We start from the raw sequence: 19876 nt of genomic DNA, 5'->3' as shown, positions 1-19876 counted from the left end.
TGAACGTGAACACTCAGCTCCCGCTCTCATTTGGTGATGACGTACAGTAGCTGCAGGTGGATGTCTTGAAGCAGAGCCCCACACCCCCATCCCCACCGCCCATCACCAGACTCGTTACGTTATTTCCGCAGCTGTGCTGTCGTGAGTAGATACTACGTCGCATGTTCCTCCACCCCCCTCACCCCCCTCCATCCCCATGCCCCGCCTTTTCACTGTGAGGAATTAGTTCTTTCATCCATTTATTTATATTTTTTCCTTCACATGGGCTTTTTCGGGGGGGGTGGAGTGTGAGCTGTCGACACTGGCTGCAGCTCGTTTGAACAGTATGGGGATTTAAAGGACTGGTGCAAGGGACCAAAACGAGACCAAAAAGAGACTCCGCATCTTTTTCTCTGCATCTCCTGCGCTGCGGTGAGGCTGGAGAGGATCATGCAACACCTCACACCATGGCGAGCTCTGCTCCTTCTAACCGCGCTGTGCCAACCAGGGAGCTCAGACAAATACGGTAAGCTGATGATGTTGATGATGCTACAGATGATGATGGCACGAGCCTTACCAGAAATCACTGTTGCACCACTGTATTGTCCCCACAGGTTAATGTCGTGTCTAAGTAGCTAACGACTTTATGGTGATATCATCCTCCTGTCGGCTACTTTGTCCCCTGTGGCACGGTGCTGTAATATTCCAGCTCAGAGTAAATTTAGGAATAACTGTATTCACGTGCCACATTAGAGGGCTATGAGTTATTCAAAATGAAGTGTATTTTGAAGAATATTGGCCAGAGAGAGATACAGTATGTGAGTAAATGTAGATGATGATAATGTAATGAGATTAAACAGAGATGGAGGATTCAAAGAGTGAAGGGGAAGAGACAACTAAGTCTAGGGAGTAGGGGATTAATGACCCATATCATCCCTCCCTCAGAACTCCTTATGCTATTATAGACATAATGTTATTGTTTGGAGTCCTTTTACTAAAACAGCCACCAAATCCAGATGTTGAGGATAAATCAATAACGCCCAGACCAGCCTATGTACACAATACAAGATGAAAAGTAAACAGCAGAATCATGTAAACAATTCAAACATAAAATAAGACACAACAAGTCATGTTTTACGAATTTATATATGATACCAAACACTTAAGACTGATTTCAATAAATATGGCTGTTTTTAGACGGAGATATACTGTGGGGTGCAAATCTCTAATGAGCAAAAACAAAAGAAAAGGAAATAAGTTCAGTCAAACAGGTTATTTTAAATGTGTTAGGCGATTCTTTAACTGTGTCACTCTCAGCAGTAGAAGTAGCAGTGACATTAGCAGCAGTAGCTGTAGTGTAACTATTATTGATAATGGCAGCTATAGCAGGCTCAGCAGTAATTATCTTCTACTGATTATTGCTATAGATGGAGTGACTTGAATATGTATTTTAGTAGATTGATGCATTGAACTGGTATCATTTGTAATTGATGCAGTGATGCAACAAGTGAATTGTTACACCCGCATATTTTATTGAAAAAAAACAAAAAGCCTGTCTGTCTGACGTGTGTAGGTGGAGATTTGTGAAGTAGGGAGTGAATTCAATGAGTAATTCAGACTGATACTGAGAAAGGCCAAATGCTATTCCCTCCTTCAGATGTAAACAAGGTTTTGTTCTAATAGAAGGGCTGCCAACCCATCATTTTCCCTCCACATCTGTACATATCCAGTCATTTAATTTGTAATGTATATTTTAAATGCTTTCTCACTTTTAGCCTTTAAGTACAATCACCCAAATGTGATTAATGAAACAGCTTAGAGGCAACTGGTTACAGCTGAGTGTAGAACTATAATATGTATATGTGTATTTATCCAAAACTACTCTACTAATAAATTAGAATTAACATAAACTACTTGTGTTTCTTTACAATTTGCCATTAGAATCATCCTGAGAAAAAAAACACCCCTGAGAAAACCGAAGAAATTACAAAAGCACAAAAACAGGGAACAATGCAGACTACAATGAAAAGCCATTCTGCAAGCGCCAGTGATTTCAGCACCATGGAGAGAAACTAGTCACCACTGTTGTTTCTCTTTGTCCATTCATTCATTAATTCCTTTCACACATGCATCCAGCCATCTGCTCATTTGATTAGACGTCCATCCATATGTGCGACTGTCCATCTTCACACTCTCAGCATGATGTTCGTGTGTGAGTTGACGTTTCTGCAGCCAGTTATTTCCCTAAAGGACTGATGCCCTGTTGCTATGACAAATTTTAATATTTCCTTGTCAAAGTCTGTTCTCATTGGAGCCTTTGTGTTTTACCATGCTAACGTACACATTTTAAATACTGATAACTGAAGCTTTAGTGATGTCCCTCACTTGTAAATTGCTTTGGTTAAAAGCGTCTGCCAAATGAGTAAATATAAATGTAATAATTATTCAATAATAATAATAAGACAATTCACATAGGTCAACACACACACTTGTAAGGGTAACATCCTCCTCAGTGTTGCATTTAACAAACCACAATGTACAGGCATTTGCAATCATATCCAAATAAACTGAAATAAATTTGTTGAAGTGGCTTTGTGACCTGGTTCTTTGTCAATCGTCTGACCAACACGACAAGAGATCCTTTCCTGGACAATCAGTCACTCTCTGATGACTACTACTCTGTGACCTGCATGGTTGCAATTACTCAGAATCGTCTTGGCTGTGTACCAATACAATAATATCTGTGTGTGTGTGTGTGTGTGTGCGTGTGTGTGTGTGTGTGTTTCTGCTGAAGGTTGTGTGAAGGTTCACACACAACCCTCCACAGATCGGTGAGGGCCGGTCTCTTGGATGGTGCGTATGTTGATATACTCAATGCCACCCAGATAGTGAATGCTTTTACGGAGGTATTCACTTTTTGTGAGTGTGTGAAAGGAAGAGAGTAAGATTTTACATGTATTAAAACTTCTCCCTGATGCACATTAAAACCTACGTATAGTGTCAGGTTTCAGACTTAAAAGTTTTGGAGGGAATCAGACAAATACAAGATGTTGTGTACTGTGTGTGTAAACTATGTGTGTGTGTGTGTTTCTCCTCAAAGAAAGAAGAGGTGAGTCACAGAAAACGCTGTTAGGTACTGCGTCACTTCATTTAAAGGCAGAGAAAAGTAGTTCTCACTCTTTGTTCTCTATCCAAGTTTGTGTTCGGGTCAATCCACAATTCAGCAAACCAACTAGTCACCTGCCATATAATTGGGGATATGTCCAGTCGGTCTATTTTTTGCTCACATACACTCACACACAGATTTTATACCACTTATTTGAAATGTATTTGCTTTTTGTCTGTTACATGCTCACATGTCCTCTTGAAATTAGGAGCAAAAAGAGACGAGATGTGACATGAGAAAGAAAGAGGGACAGCCAGACAGAGCTATCCATTCATATTCTGCTGTGTTAGGTTCCTATCTATCGCTAACCACCTGCTCCTTCCCACATTGCCATACTCTCCAGGGTCTTACTCACCAACCTAAAATAAGAAGTAGTGCAGCAGAAATAGACATATAATTTGATATATAATAAAAATATATAACTAAAAGAACAAACGACAACATTGTTTTTGTGTCCCCTATCATAAACTGATTATGAATGATTTCACTTGGGGTGAGAGACTTTTAAAATATCTCTGTATCATAATATAAAAGTCTTATGATGATGGTAATTGCATTAGAATATAATATAAAAGACAGGGTGAAGGTTGTTGGTGCTTGGTTGTTGGTGGGTTGGGTGTTTTGGTTACCACCATGAAATACATTTGAATCTAATTATAATGAATAAGCCAGGGTCAAGCTCACTTTGTTGTGTTCTCATTTCAGCCCTCTAAATGTGAGTTAAAGAAGTTGTTGCCATGGAAATGGCTGTAAAACATCTTCCCCCGACTACCTGCTAACAATCTATTTGTCTCTCTCCATCAGGTTGCCTGTTTGAGAGAAAACTGTGCACAAGGGATCAGTTCTGCTCAGATGGTGAGTACAACACAGACACACACACACACACACACACACACACACACACACATACACACACACACACACACACACACACATACATAATCAAACATAATCTCTTTTTTGAACTTGAACATTAAACTTTCAAGACAGACTACTTTCTTAATCCTTTCTGTTCCTCTACAGCATGTTCAATTATTAACCCTGCAGCTGGACACACACACACACACTCACACACACACACATACACACACATTATGTCACTGGAAGCATGCTGGCACAAAGGCTGCATATAAAAATATACAAACACAAGTCAAGGATTTTTCCTCTCTCACGGCCCCATGTGTCTATCTCGCTCCGTCACCTGCCCTTCTCCCTTCTCTCATCTTTATCTAAGCCCCTCCCCCGCTCCACTGTCTCCATGGCAACACTGACATCACGGTGAGGTCGACACCCCCACAGTTGTTGTGCTAATACAGTGATGAGTCACTGACACACACTTACGCATTTCTCTGTGGAAACTGCACTTACGCACACACACACAGCCACTGGACAGAATACAAAATGGATCGGCGTAATTAGAGCTCATGTGCAGATACAGGGCCAGATTTATGCACATCTGTGTGTCTGAGGGCAGAGCGAGAGGAAATATCCATAACGGCTACTCAAAGATTTTTAGTGTGATTGGTTGTAATGAGCTGTATGTCTCTCGGCCTATCTCTCTGGTTCTGTGTCTCTTCCAGAACGCACAAAATAAGCTGTGATCTGTTTGTTAGACACAAATGTTTTAGCTTGTAGGGGAAAAAAAAGAAAGTGCAGTTCTTACAGTGACTAGCACTTTATAAGGAATACACAGCAATGGTGTTGAGTTTAGATCAAGAGGTCAAGAGGGTGCTTGACTGCATGAGCAGAAAACAGTAAGCGTAAAGTCAACAGAAAACATTCAGACTCTTCTGAGTCTTCATGAACTGAACTGAAGCTATGTGTAATAAATCCTGCTTGTGCTGAGTGTAATGTCCACTTGACCCAACAATCGTACTGTACAATGCATCACATACATTTTGAGTCTGTAAATATATGATTTTATTTGTTGGTTGATATATTTGATATCCGAAACATCAAAGATGTTATGAAGTTATGAAGTGTTCTAATTCTGTATTGCTAAATTATAAAAAATTTTAAAAAAAGAACAAAACTATGATGATAGTTGAAAGTTGTCCTATTTTTGCTCCTCTCATACATGTGGAAATGCTACATTGTAAATAAATTACTGTTTTAGTTAATGTTTCATTTCCTTTTGTGTATATTTGCAAATGCATATTGAACAGTATATACTGTGATAAACTTTTTCAGAAATGAGAAGCTATTATCGGTATTAATCCTTCGGTGTCATTACTCCACCTTTTTTTTTTTTTTTTGCAGTGGGCTTGTTTGCTGTTGTACTAGGAGTTGAATGGGAGGATCAATACCAGCTTCATGTCTCTGTGCTTTACGAGATGTGGAGACTGATCCAATACATAGGTCAGCTAGCCTCCACTAAAACCAGAAGGATTACCCCCTCTAGCTTAACTTAAACAACGAAAGCACCACATAATCAGTGACTGTGAATTTTCAAACTGAACAGAACAATATCTTTTGAATTGGCAAAGTAACGTGTAATATCTGCTTCTACCCAACACTAATGATGACAGATATAGCAGCTTATTTTATGGTGTCCTCTATAGTTTCACCAAGGCAGTGGTGCATTTACAATTGGTCTCTAATGATGTCGGCACAGCACAGTCTTCTCTCTCTTTGCAGCAAATCACCTTTTTTTTTCCTGCGAGCCCTCCGCTCGTGATAGGGAACGTTGATTGTGTCATGTGTGCCTCGGTGTGCCATATGGACAATACAGCATGTTTTAGATGTTGTTTATTTGTGTCTCTCTGTGGCAGGATGTGTGACTGGCCCTTATAGAATTGGGTGTGCACAGGGCAGTCGCTGTCTGCAGTCTCCATACGTTTGATAGGTGTAGCGAGGTGTGCAGTGTGTGTGTGTGTGTGTGTGTGTTGTGTTTTGCTCGTAAAATTGTGTAGAGTCTACCAGGCTTTAATGGTTTGACTGCGTCCTCTACCAGCTTCATAGTGCTAGAACAGATTGCATAAGGTCATGCTTATGTTGTTGCAGGCATCTTCTCTCTAGGCCTATACAGATTGTCACAGTCTGTGGCATGTGGTAACTAGAACAAGGTCATACATTGTCACCTGAGGTCTGTCCACACAGGTGTAGCACCCTGACCTTGTCACCCTGTTGCTCCTTGAGTGTGGGGCTGAAGACTACACGTTTGAAATATTTGTTTGAAATCTGCTGGTGTGGAGTTATAAAAAAAATGAGCTCACCAGACCTCTGTATCCTGCTACTCAACTCTACTTGAGGCTAGAGGCTACATTAGCTGCTTCTACAATAAGTCTTCCAAACCTAGTACTAAACTGTTGGCAGTCGAGTTGCATTGTGGGTAGGTAGGTGCCATGTTTTGACAAGGAAGAAGAACAGATGGAATAAAATTGATGCCGTTTCTGGCTTTGCAGCATCGACTTAGATCTTTTTTTAAACTATCCATTTTGAATGAAGCACTGAGTGCAATGCTAAGTGCAGCCTTTTTAAAGCCAAGACATGAATTGCAGCAGATTCTTTTTCTAAGTAAAGTTTTAATGTTTGGGTTGGTGTTGTATGGAAATCAATTAGAAGAGAAAATAAAGACTGTCAAAAAAACAGCTACCAAACAATTCTGGAGTAATTTATTTGGAGCATTTTAAATCATGTAATTTGAGCCAAAAATTGCATTTCTTCTCCATTTAACAGATTCCTTGTTCCAACATTGAATACTATGTTCCCTGCAAAAAAAGATTTCCACAGAAATAACTCAAGCTCCAGAAATAGTCCCAATCCAATAAAACCATGCGGTTTTCTGTGTTCTCTCCATTCATCATCTATTCCTCCTCTTCATGTCCCTTGTGTCTTTGCTATCACCACCAGGGGCATTTCCCCAGTGCAATACACTGCCAGGGAACAATATCTTATCAGTATCAGTATCAGTATCAGTATCAGTATCAGTATCATATCATCAGCATCATATTTATAATGTGATTAGGGAAAATATGAATAGAATCTCTCAGCATCTCAAGTTAGTGTTGTGTTACTTGTCAGACCTTAACACAAGACATTTAGCTTGCTGCGCACCTACCCACCCAGAGGGAGTTACCTATGAAAAACGTAAATAATATATAAACATGGTTCTCTATTTATTCTTCAATACATCAGGTTGCAAAAACTAAACTGCACTGCTAAATGTAAAATTTGTTTTTCTATAAAAACACACTAATCCTCTTTCATCTGTTCAGTATAACAATTCACTATCTCGCTGTGGCTGGTTGGGTTGGTTGAGATTTATCTGGTGTAGTGAAAGACTGTGGTGACTCATCATTGCGCCACATAATACATACTCTGCACTGCTTCATTTCTATTCCTTTCACCTAGCAGTCTGACAATCTTTCTTCAACTTAACTCTCTGAGTTCAGGGAAGAAATCCCAGTCTTGTAGATGAGATTTGGCTTTTCACACTGTAATAAAGTTAGAAATTTCAATTTGAAGTATCTAACTCACTAGAATAACTAGAATTTTGCAGTAGGTGGCTTCCCCCCTGAATTTGTTTTTATCTGATGCAGGTGCAGCAGAGCACGGAGTGGATCAGCAGCTTTTCAGTATGAACAGCTTAATCCCCTGGTTCCAGCCAGTTTTCACTGTGGCTCATGTCTGAACTAATTATTAGATTATAATCATTAATTTATGATTTACTATGGGTGACCACCTCCATACCACAATGCAGTTCAACAGACGTACAGTAAAGTAGAGAACTGGAACATATCTTCATGTGCTGCAGATGTTCAAAAAATCGATTCATGTATAATCATGAAAAAAGAGCAGGTCACAGAAAATGATTCTGCGTAAATGCTGTTATTGTTCCTGTTGCCATGAGGCTGCCTGCGGACTAGCAACTCTCAAAAGGAAACTGTTTTAAATTTTCAATAGCTCGCACACTGACAGTGGCATAACCTTGCTGAAAGGACTGTGACAAGCAGTATAAAGTGTTTGGAGTGAACTTCAAAACTATGAGTCACTGCTCTTGGCTCGTGTGGCGTGGGCTATCAGAGGAATTACAGGTTATTCCAAGAATTCTGTACCTCAAGGGAAGGATCCCTGAGCCATATGCGTTAGAACGTATATGGTTTCAGTTAAGTTACAGTTTAATATCCAAACTGTTAAATACTGTTGTGTATTTGCTGTTGTGCGCTGCATCTTCTAAGAGCCTTTATCACAGCAGACATTTCAGATTGGAAAAGCACAGATGGTACTCATGACATTAATAAGGTTCATTTTCAAATGTCCCAGTAAGTCATGACAATGACAGGGAGACAGCATGCACAAAAACCAGGGCCCTGAAACTGCAGCAAATTAAACCCTCATTCGTTTTCATGTTTCATACCTGTACTTTTCTCCCTGTGATATTTTGAAATGTCTTTCATGAAAAAGACCTATTGTATCGCATGTGTCCGTAAATTCTTTTTGTGTGTGTGTTTATTCCAGATGGGCTGTTTGGTCAGTGTCTAAGCTCTAAGCAGGACCAGGTCCAGTACCAGGTGTCAGTTCCTGTTCTGAAGAGGATGCAGGAAGTCCTCAAACAGCTTATGCTACAAGGTAGGATCGAACATGAAAATCATTTACAAACCTTAAACTTGTGAAAGTGAATGCCCCATTGTAGGTGTGATGAAAACACTAAGTCAAAGGTTTAGACAGTGAAGTTGTGTGTAATTTCTTGTGAGTCTCTTTCATGTATCATTTACGCTGGTCTCATAATTAACTTTAATTATGAATTCTATTTGCTTTCCAAAATCTAAATGTCAGTCAGGTATTAGCCTGTGTCAGAAAGTCAATACAAAATGCTGTAAAAATATTATTTTTAAACAAGACTAAATGCCATGCTAAGTGCTCTGTGAGGCTTTACTTACCGGCTAGGCAGTTCCTTGAGCTAAATGCCAATGTCAGCAAGCTAACATGCTGATGTTAACCTGGTCTAATTGTTGCCATGTTCACTATCTTGGTTTAGCATGCTAGAATTTGCTAATTTAATACAAAAACACAAAGTGCAGGTGGTAATGATAAATCATAAACCAAAGTACTGTATTGTCATGGTGAAGTTCATTTGGTTCATGTTAACTAGTATCCATTGTTCTGACATGAAGTCTGAAATCCATAGATGCTTTATGAATACAGGCAGTAATCCATGAGTCATGCAGGTACTTGAACACAACTCCTATTAGAATTTGTATAGATTTTCTCTGTCTGTCTCTCTCTCTCCCTCACACACACAGTCTTGCACTTTCACTCTCTGCCTCTGTGGCTTTCTTTAATCTCTCTCTCTCTCTGTGCATGTGTGTGTGTGTGTGTGTGTGTGTCTGTGTGTGTGTGTGTGTGTGTGTGTGTGTGTGTGTGCAGGGCTTTCATGGCAAGATGATATCACCCAGTATATTTTATCAAAGGAGCTGAAAAGAGTTCCCCATACCACCCATCCCTCAAAGCCAAACTTCTCCTCCTCCTCTTCTCATCCACCTCAGTAAGTGCTCTCCAGTTACCACCTTTTATTTCACTCTATTTTCAACCCCTCTATATCCATCCTAACCATGTCTCTGTTTCTTTCCTGGTTGCTAGGTCTAAACAGCACGTCCCCCATCACCACAGTTCTAAGTCAGGGTCCACACCTTCTGCTGGCAACTATGTGGACTACATGATCGTTGAGCCTCCTCAGTCCCAGCTGCGCATGCAGACAGCATCCATGGACCCATACACATACCACCAGGTATACAAACACACATGACTGCACAACAGCAGGTGCGTCTCTGCTGCACAGGTGTGGTTACGCCAGGCAAAAATCCAAACTCATTCAATTCAATCAAAACTCAAAATAGCACATCACAGTCTAGTTCTTAGATGACAATGTTATACATCTCCCAATCACAGCATAGGTACCAAGATGAAGTAGAAAGATCTCTCTTAGGGGCAGGAGGCAGCTATGCCCGCCCCTCTTCAAGGTCCCAGGCCAGTCAGAGAGAGCGAGAACGTGACAGGCAGCTGCTACAGGAAGCATTGTCTCTCTACCTGGCATCTGCACAGCCCTCATATCGCCACAGAGGAGCTGCTTCCATGGCTCCTGCAGGTAAAAGATTTTTCAAATTTCCTAAATAAAACACTGAAGAAAGAAGCTACTCAGGAATGACGGCACATTATACAATACATTATATTATTACTAAATAATTCTCTTTACCATCATAACCCATTATGCTATGAGCAGGTCTGCCTTACTACGATGACTTGGAACTGGACATACCAATGGACTATGTGGAAGGCTACACCCTAGAGGAGAGACTTGGTACTGCAGGCAGACAGCAAATGCTGCAGAACAAGAAAGTTCCTCAGGACTACAGCACTCTGTCTGGAAACAATGGTGAGGAAAAGGAACTTAAACTTACTTATACTTAATAAGAAAAATGCAAGAGTAGAGCTAATTGTGTTATCTTGTGTTAGACGGCTTGCTCCAGAGGATGTCAGGAGTCTTGCAGAGGTATGGAGTTGACCCCAGAGAGCTCAGTCAAGAGCAGCTCTACAAGCTAGCCCTCATACTGCAGCTGCTGCAGGCCCAAGACAAAACAGGTACAGTCCCCAGATGGTAAGAATGGAAAAAAAAAATCAATCATACTAAAACTGATGTGTGTTTTACTGTAGTATTTGTCTAAAACCAGTAGTTTGTCTCTGTTAACACAGATCCTATTGAGAAAGACGTCATCACCCTCAAGGAGGTACAGTATCTCAGCATCTGCTATTATCAGTGGTTACAAATTGTAATCCTGCACTTTTATCACCAGCATGTCCTCTATCACCCCCCCACCCCCCACCCCCCCATAGATGCAGCTGTTAAAAACAGACAGTGTGTCAAATAAGCCGCAGAAACCTGTTCCTGTTCCTGGTCCACCTGATGCCCCTCTTGCCCCCTCCTCTGCATCAATCCCAGCTACACCTGCGGCCAAGAGCGCCAGCCCTCCCCCCTCTGCCACCCAGCCTCCTCAGGCCGCTCCTGCAGAAGCTGGACAAGGCCTGAAGGAGCAGGGACCACCACTGGTTGAGGGAATGGGAGCTAAGGAGGAGTATGGATACATTGTCACCAACCAGAGGTCAGCACTCGAGCAAATTGAGCAGTCAGTTCATCCGTTTGTTGTACACTGCTTAAACTTGTGTTGGAACGCTGTCATAAAACATGGCATTGACATGGAGGATGATGATGTGTTTCTTTCTTCCCAGTCCTTTGGGTCTGTATGATGGAGTGAAGCTGTTGGAACTACTGGCTGATAAGATACACCTGACAACCAGCAGCTTCATCAACATCAGGTAAGACCACTATTATATGTGTCAGTGTTTGAGAGACTTGTGAATTTTGCTATTTTACATCAAACACTAAACATATTTTTCCCTTGTGCGTGTGTGTGTGTGTGTGTGTGTGTGTGTGTGTTTGTTTCCAGTGTGGTTGGTCCTGCGCTGACGTTCCGTATCCGGCAGAATGAACACAACATGACGGCTGCAGAGGTGGCTGCTAAAGCTGGTGAGACTCAAAACACACACACACACTCACACCTATCTACCCACACATACACGCAAGCATGAAGTGAACAATACAGTATGTGGGCACATTATCCTGTCACGTCCTCAGATTCCATATCACCAAAGCTTTGTTGTCTCACATCCAATAACAAAATCATTGTTGTTTTTTCAACCCTGCAGTATCTGAAAAGAACTTCCTGGAGTCTCAGACTGGCCTGAAGATTGTACAGACTGGCGTGGGAGAGGTACTTGCTACACACACACACACACACACACACACACACACACACACGGACACACTTAGCCTACACAGCCTCTGTGGAAAATTTCCCTTGCAATCCCTCCTATCAGTAGCATATGGAGCAGTTGTCAAGGCAACAGAGATATTATCACTGCTCTGTATTCTTTACCATTTCCACTTTAATCATTCATCCATGGGCTTGAGCCTGACACATTAACAGACTTGCCGGTGTCAAATGAGACTGCTGACACTCTTGCTTTCACATTGTAGTCATCACATACCGGTTGGTAACTTTTCTGAAAATGGGGGAAAAAAAATCTTCTAAGATAAATTGTATTCCAAGCACGAGCACTCTGATGTTAGAGAGCCGTACTGTACGGCAGCACAGACAAAGGCGGCACAGCTGTCTCACCTATAAAGCTGGTTTTCCTATGCATGCAAAACCCCTGTGAGTGTGTGCCACCTGGAGGGCAAGTGGCCAGAACAAATCAGCAAGGCGACACTTCATGACAACCAGCATTTCACTTGTTGCCATGGCGTTTCATCTTCTACACCTCCCCCCTCTACTGTGGCTTCCTGATCCCAGGTGCTATGGCAACAGTTACAGGTGTCATTAACCTCATTATTCCCTCTTATTCAAACAAACAGCCTGATTCCAGGCCTCTGACTCATCAGCGGCATCTCACATCTTGTGTGTAATGGATTAATAACGAAATGCCCATTTAGAATGAGTATTAGGGTAACACACACAACAGTTGCATTCATTTATTGAAATGCAATGCAATTTAATTTCCTGCCAATACATTAATGCCGTATGTGTGTGTGGTGCTGATGTAATGGGATGGCAGAATGTTTTAAATCACTAAATAGTGAAGTTTTCTCATTAGTGTTGTCAGTTATGATGAATTTATTTAGAAATGCATTTTTTAGATTAATTTGATTATTTTAAAAATAAAAAAATGGTTGCATAATTGAAATAAAAAAAATATATAAGGTAAAAATAAAAAATAAAATAAATGTGAAATAAAAATAAATAAAAGTCCTTTTAAAAATGACAGTACCTATTTTCTGTTTGGGTCTTTTGTTGTTATAGGACAGATCAAAATCCAGTTTAGTTGAAGCTCTTGATTTGTTTTATTTTAGAATGAATTTATTCTTTCAAGGCTGGTTATTTTGTTTATCTCCTTTTTCTGTGGAGTGAACAGGACTGTGGTGATTCAGTCTCTGTATGTATGCGCATGAGGAAAAACAGGACTGAACACAAGCTGTTTAATTGTATTGGGCTTGCAAAAGGTGGAATGACACTGTGGAACAGACTAAAACTTATTCACTGACCTCCACCAACCTGTGCTGTCTTCCTGGATCATACCACTTTGGCCTTCTCCAGGCCTCTGTCTTTAAAACTCAACGTCAACTGCTCATTGAGCACACCTCGCTGTCATGTGCAGTCGCAGAGAAACAAATCTCTTGTTCAGTTGAAATGAATGACCTTTGAATTCCAGTGGTAATCTGTTTTCTTTGTCTTCCTTCCAACCTCCCCATGTGTTGTTCACTACTCTTTATTATCGTCTTTTTCCCAGAGGACTGATGCACGGGGTCTCCCTCAGGTAACCAGGGTTTCCCAGGGCTCCAGTGGGACGGTTATCACCCTTGTTTCCATGGCGGTCGTAGGAGGTGTGCTGGTATTGGCCATGGCTGTAGCTTGTCTCAGACACTATGCTCAGCAAGTGGCCAATGGCAAGCTTGGCCTTGGGCCAGAGGGAGGAGCAGAGACACACTTTGACTACCAGGTATGGCAACATAAAGATAGTCAGGACTGATGAAAAGACATTTTATATATTTGTATTTTAAACTATTCAAGAATCCAATGTCATTTCATACATGTAATGATCCTCTTCTGTACTGGTTGCTAAGCTTCCTACCTGTTTTCTACCCAGTTGTCAATGTTGTAAAAAAAAAAACACTAAACACATAAAAACCAGAGCACGGACAGTGAAAATTGCAATGTATTTCTGAATATCTGCTAGATTGCATATTATGCTTCTGATTTAAATTACAGGCAACAAAAGCAAAATAGTGAAATGATGGAAAATATATCACTTGTCATTTTATTTTTTATCATCAAGTCATCAATTTTTAAATTAATATATTATTTTAACCTTTTAATATAAAAAAGTAAGATTTTTCTAATCATTTCTCATTGATTGGTTTTCTGTGAAACACAAAATGATAACTGATTAGTCAATTAATCAATGTTGATGGTGATGCTTAGTAGCAGCTCTATTTCTGATGAAAAGATTCCCTCCCTACTGTCTGTTCAGGAGCTATGTCGGCAGCACATGGCGTCCAAATCCTCCCTATGCCGCCAGGACTGTGTGGGCGGGGTGAGCAGCAGCATGGCGGGGTCTGCCATAGCCACGGGTGCTGGTGGTCGACGGGGTACAGACACATCTCGCGTCAGTAGCGTTTCCTCCCAGTTCAGTGATGGTCCCCAGCACAGCCCATCCTCCACCCACAGCTCTACCCCGTCCTGGAGCGAAGAGCCAGCCCAGTCTAATATGGACATCTCTACTGGTCACATGATACTGGTGAGTGAATCAGTGTGGATTCTCCTGCTGTAAAAACCTTCCTTGTTGATTATGAGAGGTTGTTAATGTCGAGCATGCTGCTCCCCCCACAGGCATATATGGAGGATCACCTGCGCAACAAGGACCGCCTTCAGAAGGAGTGGGAGGCTTTGTGCTCGTACCAGGCTGAACCCAGTTCAGTAGCTGCGGCTCAAGTCCCGAGCAACATGGACAAAAACAGAAACGCTGAATCCCTCCCCTGTTAGTTGATCAACGTGTCACTCTCTCTGATCACTTCTGTCATCCGTCAGTATGTCATGCATCTGTCAGCTGTCAGTCACCGCATTATAGCTCGTATCCAAACATGTACAGCATCATGCTACTTTCATGCATTTCCATTGAACTGCATAGTAAGAGCCAAGGGGACTATAATCATGATAAACCATCCTTATATTATTATTTTTATCCTAAACATAATTTAAGCAGCAGCCACTCACTCAATCATTATATCATTAGCTGATTAATCCTTACTTAACACCTGATTTCTTCTCCAGATGATCACACTCGGGTGAAGCTGAAGACTGAACTAAACCCCAATAAACAAGATTACATCAACGCTAGCATCATTGTAAGACCTTCTTTAAACATTAGTGGTTTGCTACTTGGTGAATTATCATCTAATCCAATATAAAGATTTAAATAATAAGCCATTCTTTGATGAGTTTCACATCTAATACACCACAAATACTTAACAGACCCTGCTGTCTTTTTATTCTTCTAACCAACAGTTTGATCATGACCCTCGCCAACCAGCTTACATCGCCACACAGGGACCTCTGTCCCACACTGTCGCTGATTTCTGGCAGGTCAGTGCAGTTTTTCCTCCACTTTCCTTTTCCTGCCTTGTTTTCACACTTCCTCCCTATCTGCTGGATTTCCTTTCTATTCTGTAATAGACAGATAAATAGAAATAACAAAAGGATGCAGGCCATTGGGCCATTCAGTCTGCCAGCTGCCACAGACTTACTGAAATGTGACAGCTGAATGTATGTGTGTGTATGTGCGTGTATCATTGTGTCTGCATCCATATCCACGTGTCTGTGCGTGTGTGTGTGTGTGTGTGTGTCCCAGATGGTGTGGGAGAACGGCTGCACGGTGATAGTGATGATGTCAGCCCTGGTGGAAGATGGAGAGAAGCAGTGTGAGCGATACTGGCCAGATGAGGGCTCATCACTCTACCACATCTATGAGGTTAATTTCATGTTTTGAATCATAACTGTTCATTTCGTATATGGCACAAAACATCAAGTGTAATGCTTGCCTGCATTAGCCCTGTTGTCGTAACACTTTTGTTCAAAGGACACATATGTGTACAAAAAAGGAAGAGGGCCCTATGAAAGCAAATAAATACACTTTCAAGGTCTGAGATTAATCTCATAATTTTTAAGACAAAGTCAGAACTCTGAGATTTAATGCAGACTATTAGGATTAATCATAATTAGGAGGAACATGAGGGCCACATGATCATTTGACCCAGTTTTTTTTTTTTTTTTATCTGCAAAACGTCAAGGCCATTGTGCCTTTGCGTTAGCGAGCGTCACAGCCACAGTAGCATGAGAGTTGGTGGGGAGAGTAGCTCCATTGCAGCACGTTTTTAAATGGAGACCACCTCACCATCAACTGCTTGAGGTGTAATGGCACTGAGAAATTTAAAAAGAAAATGTGCAGTAGGACAAACTTCATCAGCACGAAGCATATCAAGCATACAGTGTCGCTGCATGGTGGAATGAGGAAACATGAATCTCTTTGCATAAAAACAATAAATTCTAATGTCAACCAGTGATGGTTTGTCTCCCCCTGGTGGCAGCTACTTACAGATTTGTTCCCTCTCATCTAATCACAACATTTTCCGTGTTTTCTAGGGAATATGTGTTACAAAAATGAAAAAAAAAATGGGTAATGGGTGTTATTTTGTATCTTGTGATCCACTAACTGTAGGTGAAGCTGTTTGTCTGTGCACTTGTCTATAAAGATTGACCGCTTTTGGTTAATATGAATTTCTTGTTTGTCTGACAAAGAAGATTTTGAGGAATTTGCTAAATTCAGTGGATGGACTTCTGTCCTAAATAAGAAAGCCACTTTTTTTTTTCTACCCTCTACCCTCATCTTTTCTGTCTACCACCACCCTCCTCTCTTTACCAGGTGAACCTGGTGTCAGAGCACATCTGGTGTAAGGACTTCCTGGTGCGTAGCTTCTACCTGAAGAACGTCCAGACACAGGAGACCAGAACCTTGACGCAGTTTCATCTGCTGAGCTGGCCAGCTGACGGCATCCCCACCTCCACACGACCACTGCTTGACTTCCGCAGGTAAGAGACTACACAGCTGCACAAACACACACACCCACACACACACACACACACACACACACACACACACAAACACACACAGACCATCCCCACATGTGCTCTTGAGTTGAGCCGCAAAATTCAGTTATCAGTAAACACAAAGTGGATTAAACAGGTAGTCAGGATGCAGTGGGTGAGTCAGTGGTCACATGAGTGGGTTTGAATCTGCCTGATTACCTTCATCACTTCCATCTCTTTTCCTTGTTTCCCATCTTCCCTGAAATTTCGCTCTGTGTATAATCAAATAAGGCATCCATGCTATTCATTTCATGGCTTATCCATCATCTCAGTGCTCTTTCTCTCTCTCTCTCTCTCTCTCTCTCTCTCTCGCTCTCCCTCTCTCTCTCCCTCTCTCCTGGTGTGCAGATTGATAGGTTTGTATTTTAACATCTCCCAGTGTCATTTTTGTGGTTTGCAGCTAGTACTCTGGCTCCAGTTGCATAGTCACAAAAATGAGCATTGGCAGGTGTGACTGGCTACTGCAAGAGGGACAGTGAATCTGTGGCTTTCTCCTCACTTGTTCTTTCCTGTTTTCCCATCTCACTGTCCTTCACAGCCTCTTGCAGTTTTCATTTTTTTCTGTCCTGACAGTCTTTTCCTCATTCTTAATCTCATTGTTTTCATCTGACATTTAAGTATGTCTTCCCATTCCTCCTTCTTCCTACTGGGTCGTGTACTGCTTTCATCTCATGCCTTTAATTTACCCACGACCCAAATTACATGAAGAGACATTTTATCCTTTGCTGTGTGCATTTAGTCGTGCTTTCTTTCTTCTACTTTCCCTTGTTCCCTTGCTTTCCAGGAAGGTGAATAAATGCTACAGAGGTCGTTCCTGCCCAATCATCGTTCACTGCAGGTAAAAAAAGAAAAAAAAGAAAAGATTCTGATGGGCCACAGAAACACCAGAATTTGCAGAAACATACAACATGTATGTGGTTTGAGCGGTTTCAGGTAAAACAATTTGGAAGATACTTTGACAGTTTCCTCATGTGTCTCTATCACTCCCACAGCGATGGCACTAGCAGGACTGGCACGTACATCCTCATTGACATGGTGCTGAACCGCATGGCCAAAGGTGAGCCGCGCATTCAAACACACACACTTTACAGATGTATACACGGGATATGATTCGACACCTAAACATTTTGATGTGGAGCTCATAGATTATCCGAGATGAGCAAAGTGGTCCTGTGGTAGGTAGCTTAGAGGGGAAAGTTAGCTGGAAAACATGACATGACATGATATTTAGTTTAGTTTTAACTTTTTAAAGATCACAGAGCTGAGCAAAGTCTTTCAAAACCTCTCTTAGAAAATCCATTTGGTAACAGATGGAAACTCAGATGTTTTATTTACCGTTTTTACAGGTTGAGTGGATTTAGAGTGAAGGGTCTTTATCTTCTGTAGCACCAAAGTAGTTGTAGGAAACCTCAAAAACCATAGCAGTGATGCTTTTACTGTCCCTGCTGTTGTCATTAGGAGTGAAGGAGATTGACATCGCAGCCGCACTGGAGCACATCAGAGACCAGAGGCCTGGCTTGGTTCGCACCAAGGTACCGATAATCTGTCTGCGTGTTTGTGTGTGTGTGTGTTTTCAGTATTTCCTGTCTTCCTCTGTCCCATCTTTAACCATCCCTCTCTCAAATTTTTTTCTCCCCTCTTGCTCCCTCCCCACTCAGGACCAGTTTGAGTTTGCGCTAACAGCAGTAGCAGAGGAGGTGAATGCCATCTTGAAAGCCCTGCCACAGTGAGCAACAGCCGGGGACACACTGAGGACATGCAGACAAAAGAAAAAAAGAAATACACGCTCCAAAAGGACACGCTTCATGGAACCCAGTCATGTATGTCTGGCCATCACTGTAAATAAGAATTTGCTCTACCACACTTGTTTTCAGCATGCAGTATTTTACCATCTGCCCATTCTCCGGGTTTTTGCAACGTTTGGAACCTAATTTTGTGAAACGTGCATTAAATGATGAGGATGTAAATATGAACAGAGGATCATTTTTTTCACCACTGTGGCACAAATTTGAGTCTTTGCTCTCTGGAATTTCTACCTAATTAGGCAACAACGAGGCCATTAGATGTGAACTGCAAAGAGCGAGGATGTGCATATACTGTGCTGGTGTGAATCCAGAACCTCTGCATTAACCTTTGCCTGATTACAGAGAAGGGAGCCATTTGTTGTGTGGTCCTACGGTCAGAGAGGATACATTAGTGTAACATTGTTTACCATGTGATTCCATCTTTGCCTCATCAACCATTTTACTGGATATGATGACACGATTACCTCAAATTATTGATGATTTACCACCAACACTGGTCTGTTTTGGCTCGTCTGATGAACATTATGATTTTCTTGGACTAATGATAAAATAATGTTAAATCCCTTCACAAACTTATCAAACCTCTCAGACGTCCTTCTTGCTGATATACAGTGAGGTTTCTGTCCATTTTATTCTCTGAGTGCGGTGTTACATGTCCACCAGAATACTGTATGCTACCGTCTAGTGTGTGTCGACTTCCAGCAAGTTTTTATTTGTGAGGCTTGTCTTTGCCTTGACAACATGATTGTTTGCGCTAAGCACTGGTCGTTTTGTAAAAGATGCTGTACTTTGACCACAAAGTACGCATCGCACACACACATACACACGAAGTAACTCTGTTTGGGTTCTTTTATTGTCTTTCTCAGTGTTCGCCCTTGTGATTAATGTAAATAATCCTGATCATCCTGATGATTGTGTTTATTTCATGTAGCAGAAAGATAGAAAATATCTATAAAAATGTATTTTTGACTTGATCTTAATAAATTTGTGATGTGATGCAGCAGAAAACAGATAAAAAAAGGCTTGAGTGCTCTTTTTTTCTTGGTGTGTTTTACAGTATATCTAATAAAAACAGATGTTAAATGGGGCATTTAAAAAAGGGTTGTTTACCCCAATATAATTCATCCATTGATATGAAATCAACATATTATCCAATTTGTATCAACAAC

The 19876-nt window shown here is 41.3% G+C and overlaps 1 protein-coding gene across 1 annotated transcript; it reads left to right on the top strand.

Moving 5' to 3' along the window:
- The first annotated feature begins 200 nt into the window (after positions 1 to 200).
- On the top strand, positions 201 to 19712 carry ptprn (protein tyrosine phosphatase, receptor type N). The gene is made up of 24 exons (XM_022741002.1): positions 201 to 505; positions 3950 to 4000; positions 8606 to 8716; positions 9515 to 9632; positions 9728 to 9875; positions 10037 to 10232; positions 10368 to 10520; positions 10601 to 10726; positions 10838 to 10872; positions 10979 to 11244; positions 11372 to 11458; positions 11590 to 11669; positions 11849 to 11913; positions 13490 to 13699; positions 14231 to 14497; positions 14590 to 14737; positions 15031 to 15104; positions 15265 to 15342; positions 15608 to 15727; positions 16679 to 16845; positions 17687 to 17740; positions 17895 to 17959; positions 18361 to 18434; positions 18561 to 19712. The coding sequence occupies exons 1-24, from the start codon at positions 430 to 432 to the stop codon at positions 18630 to 18632; spliced, it is 2841 nt and encodes a 946-aa protein (XP_022596723.1). The 5' UTR covers positions 201 to 429; the 3' UTR covers positions 18633 to 19712.
- The last annotated feature ends 164 nt before the right edge of the window (positions 19713 to 19876 follow it).

This window comes from Seriola dumerili, unplaced genomic scaffold (assembly GCF_002260705.1).
Source record: "Seriola dumerili isolate Sdu_G_001 unplaced genomic scaffold, Sdu_1.0 BDQW01000052.1, whole genome shotgun sequence".
NCBI lineage: Eukaryota > Metazoa > Chordata > Actinopteri > Carangiformes > Carangidae > Seriola > Seriola dumerili.
The sequence above is the reverse complement of the archived record's forward strand: the minus strand, read 5'-3'. Positions and strand labels throughout refer to the sequence as shown.

What these genes read in the sequence shown, in the direction of transcription:
- ptprn (XM_022741002.1), top strand. Translation starts at nt 430, where the DNA reads ATGCAACACCTCACACCATGGCGAGCTCTGCTCCTTCTAACCGCGCTG. An exon ending in GGATCAGTTCTGCTCAGATG is followed by an intron (nt 4,001 to 8,605) that starts GTGAGTACAACA and finishes TGTTTATTCCAG; the next exon opens with ATGGGCTGTTTGGTCAGTGT. An exon ending in CAAACAGCTTATGCTACAAG is followed by an intron (nt 8,717 to 9,514) that starts GTAGGATCGAAC and finishes GTGTGTGTGCAG; the next exon opens with GGCTTTCATGGCAAGATGAT.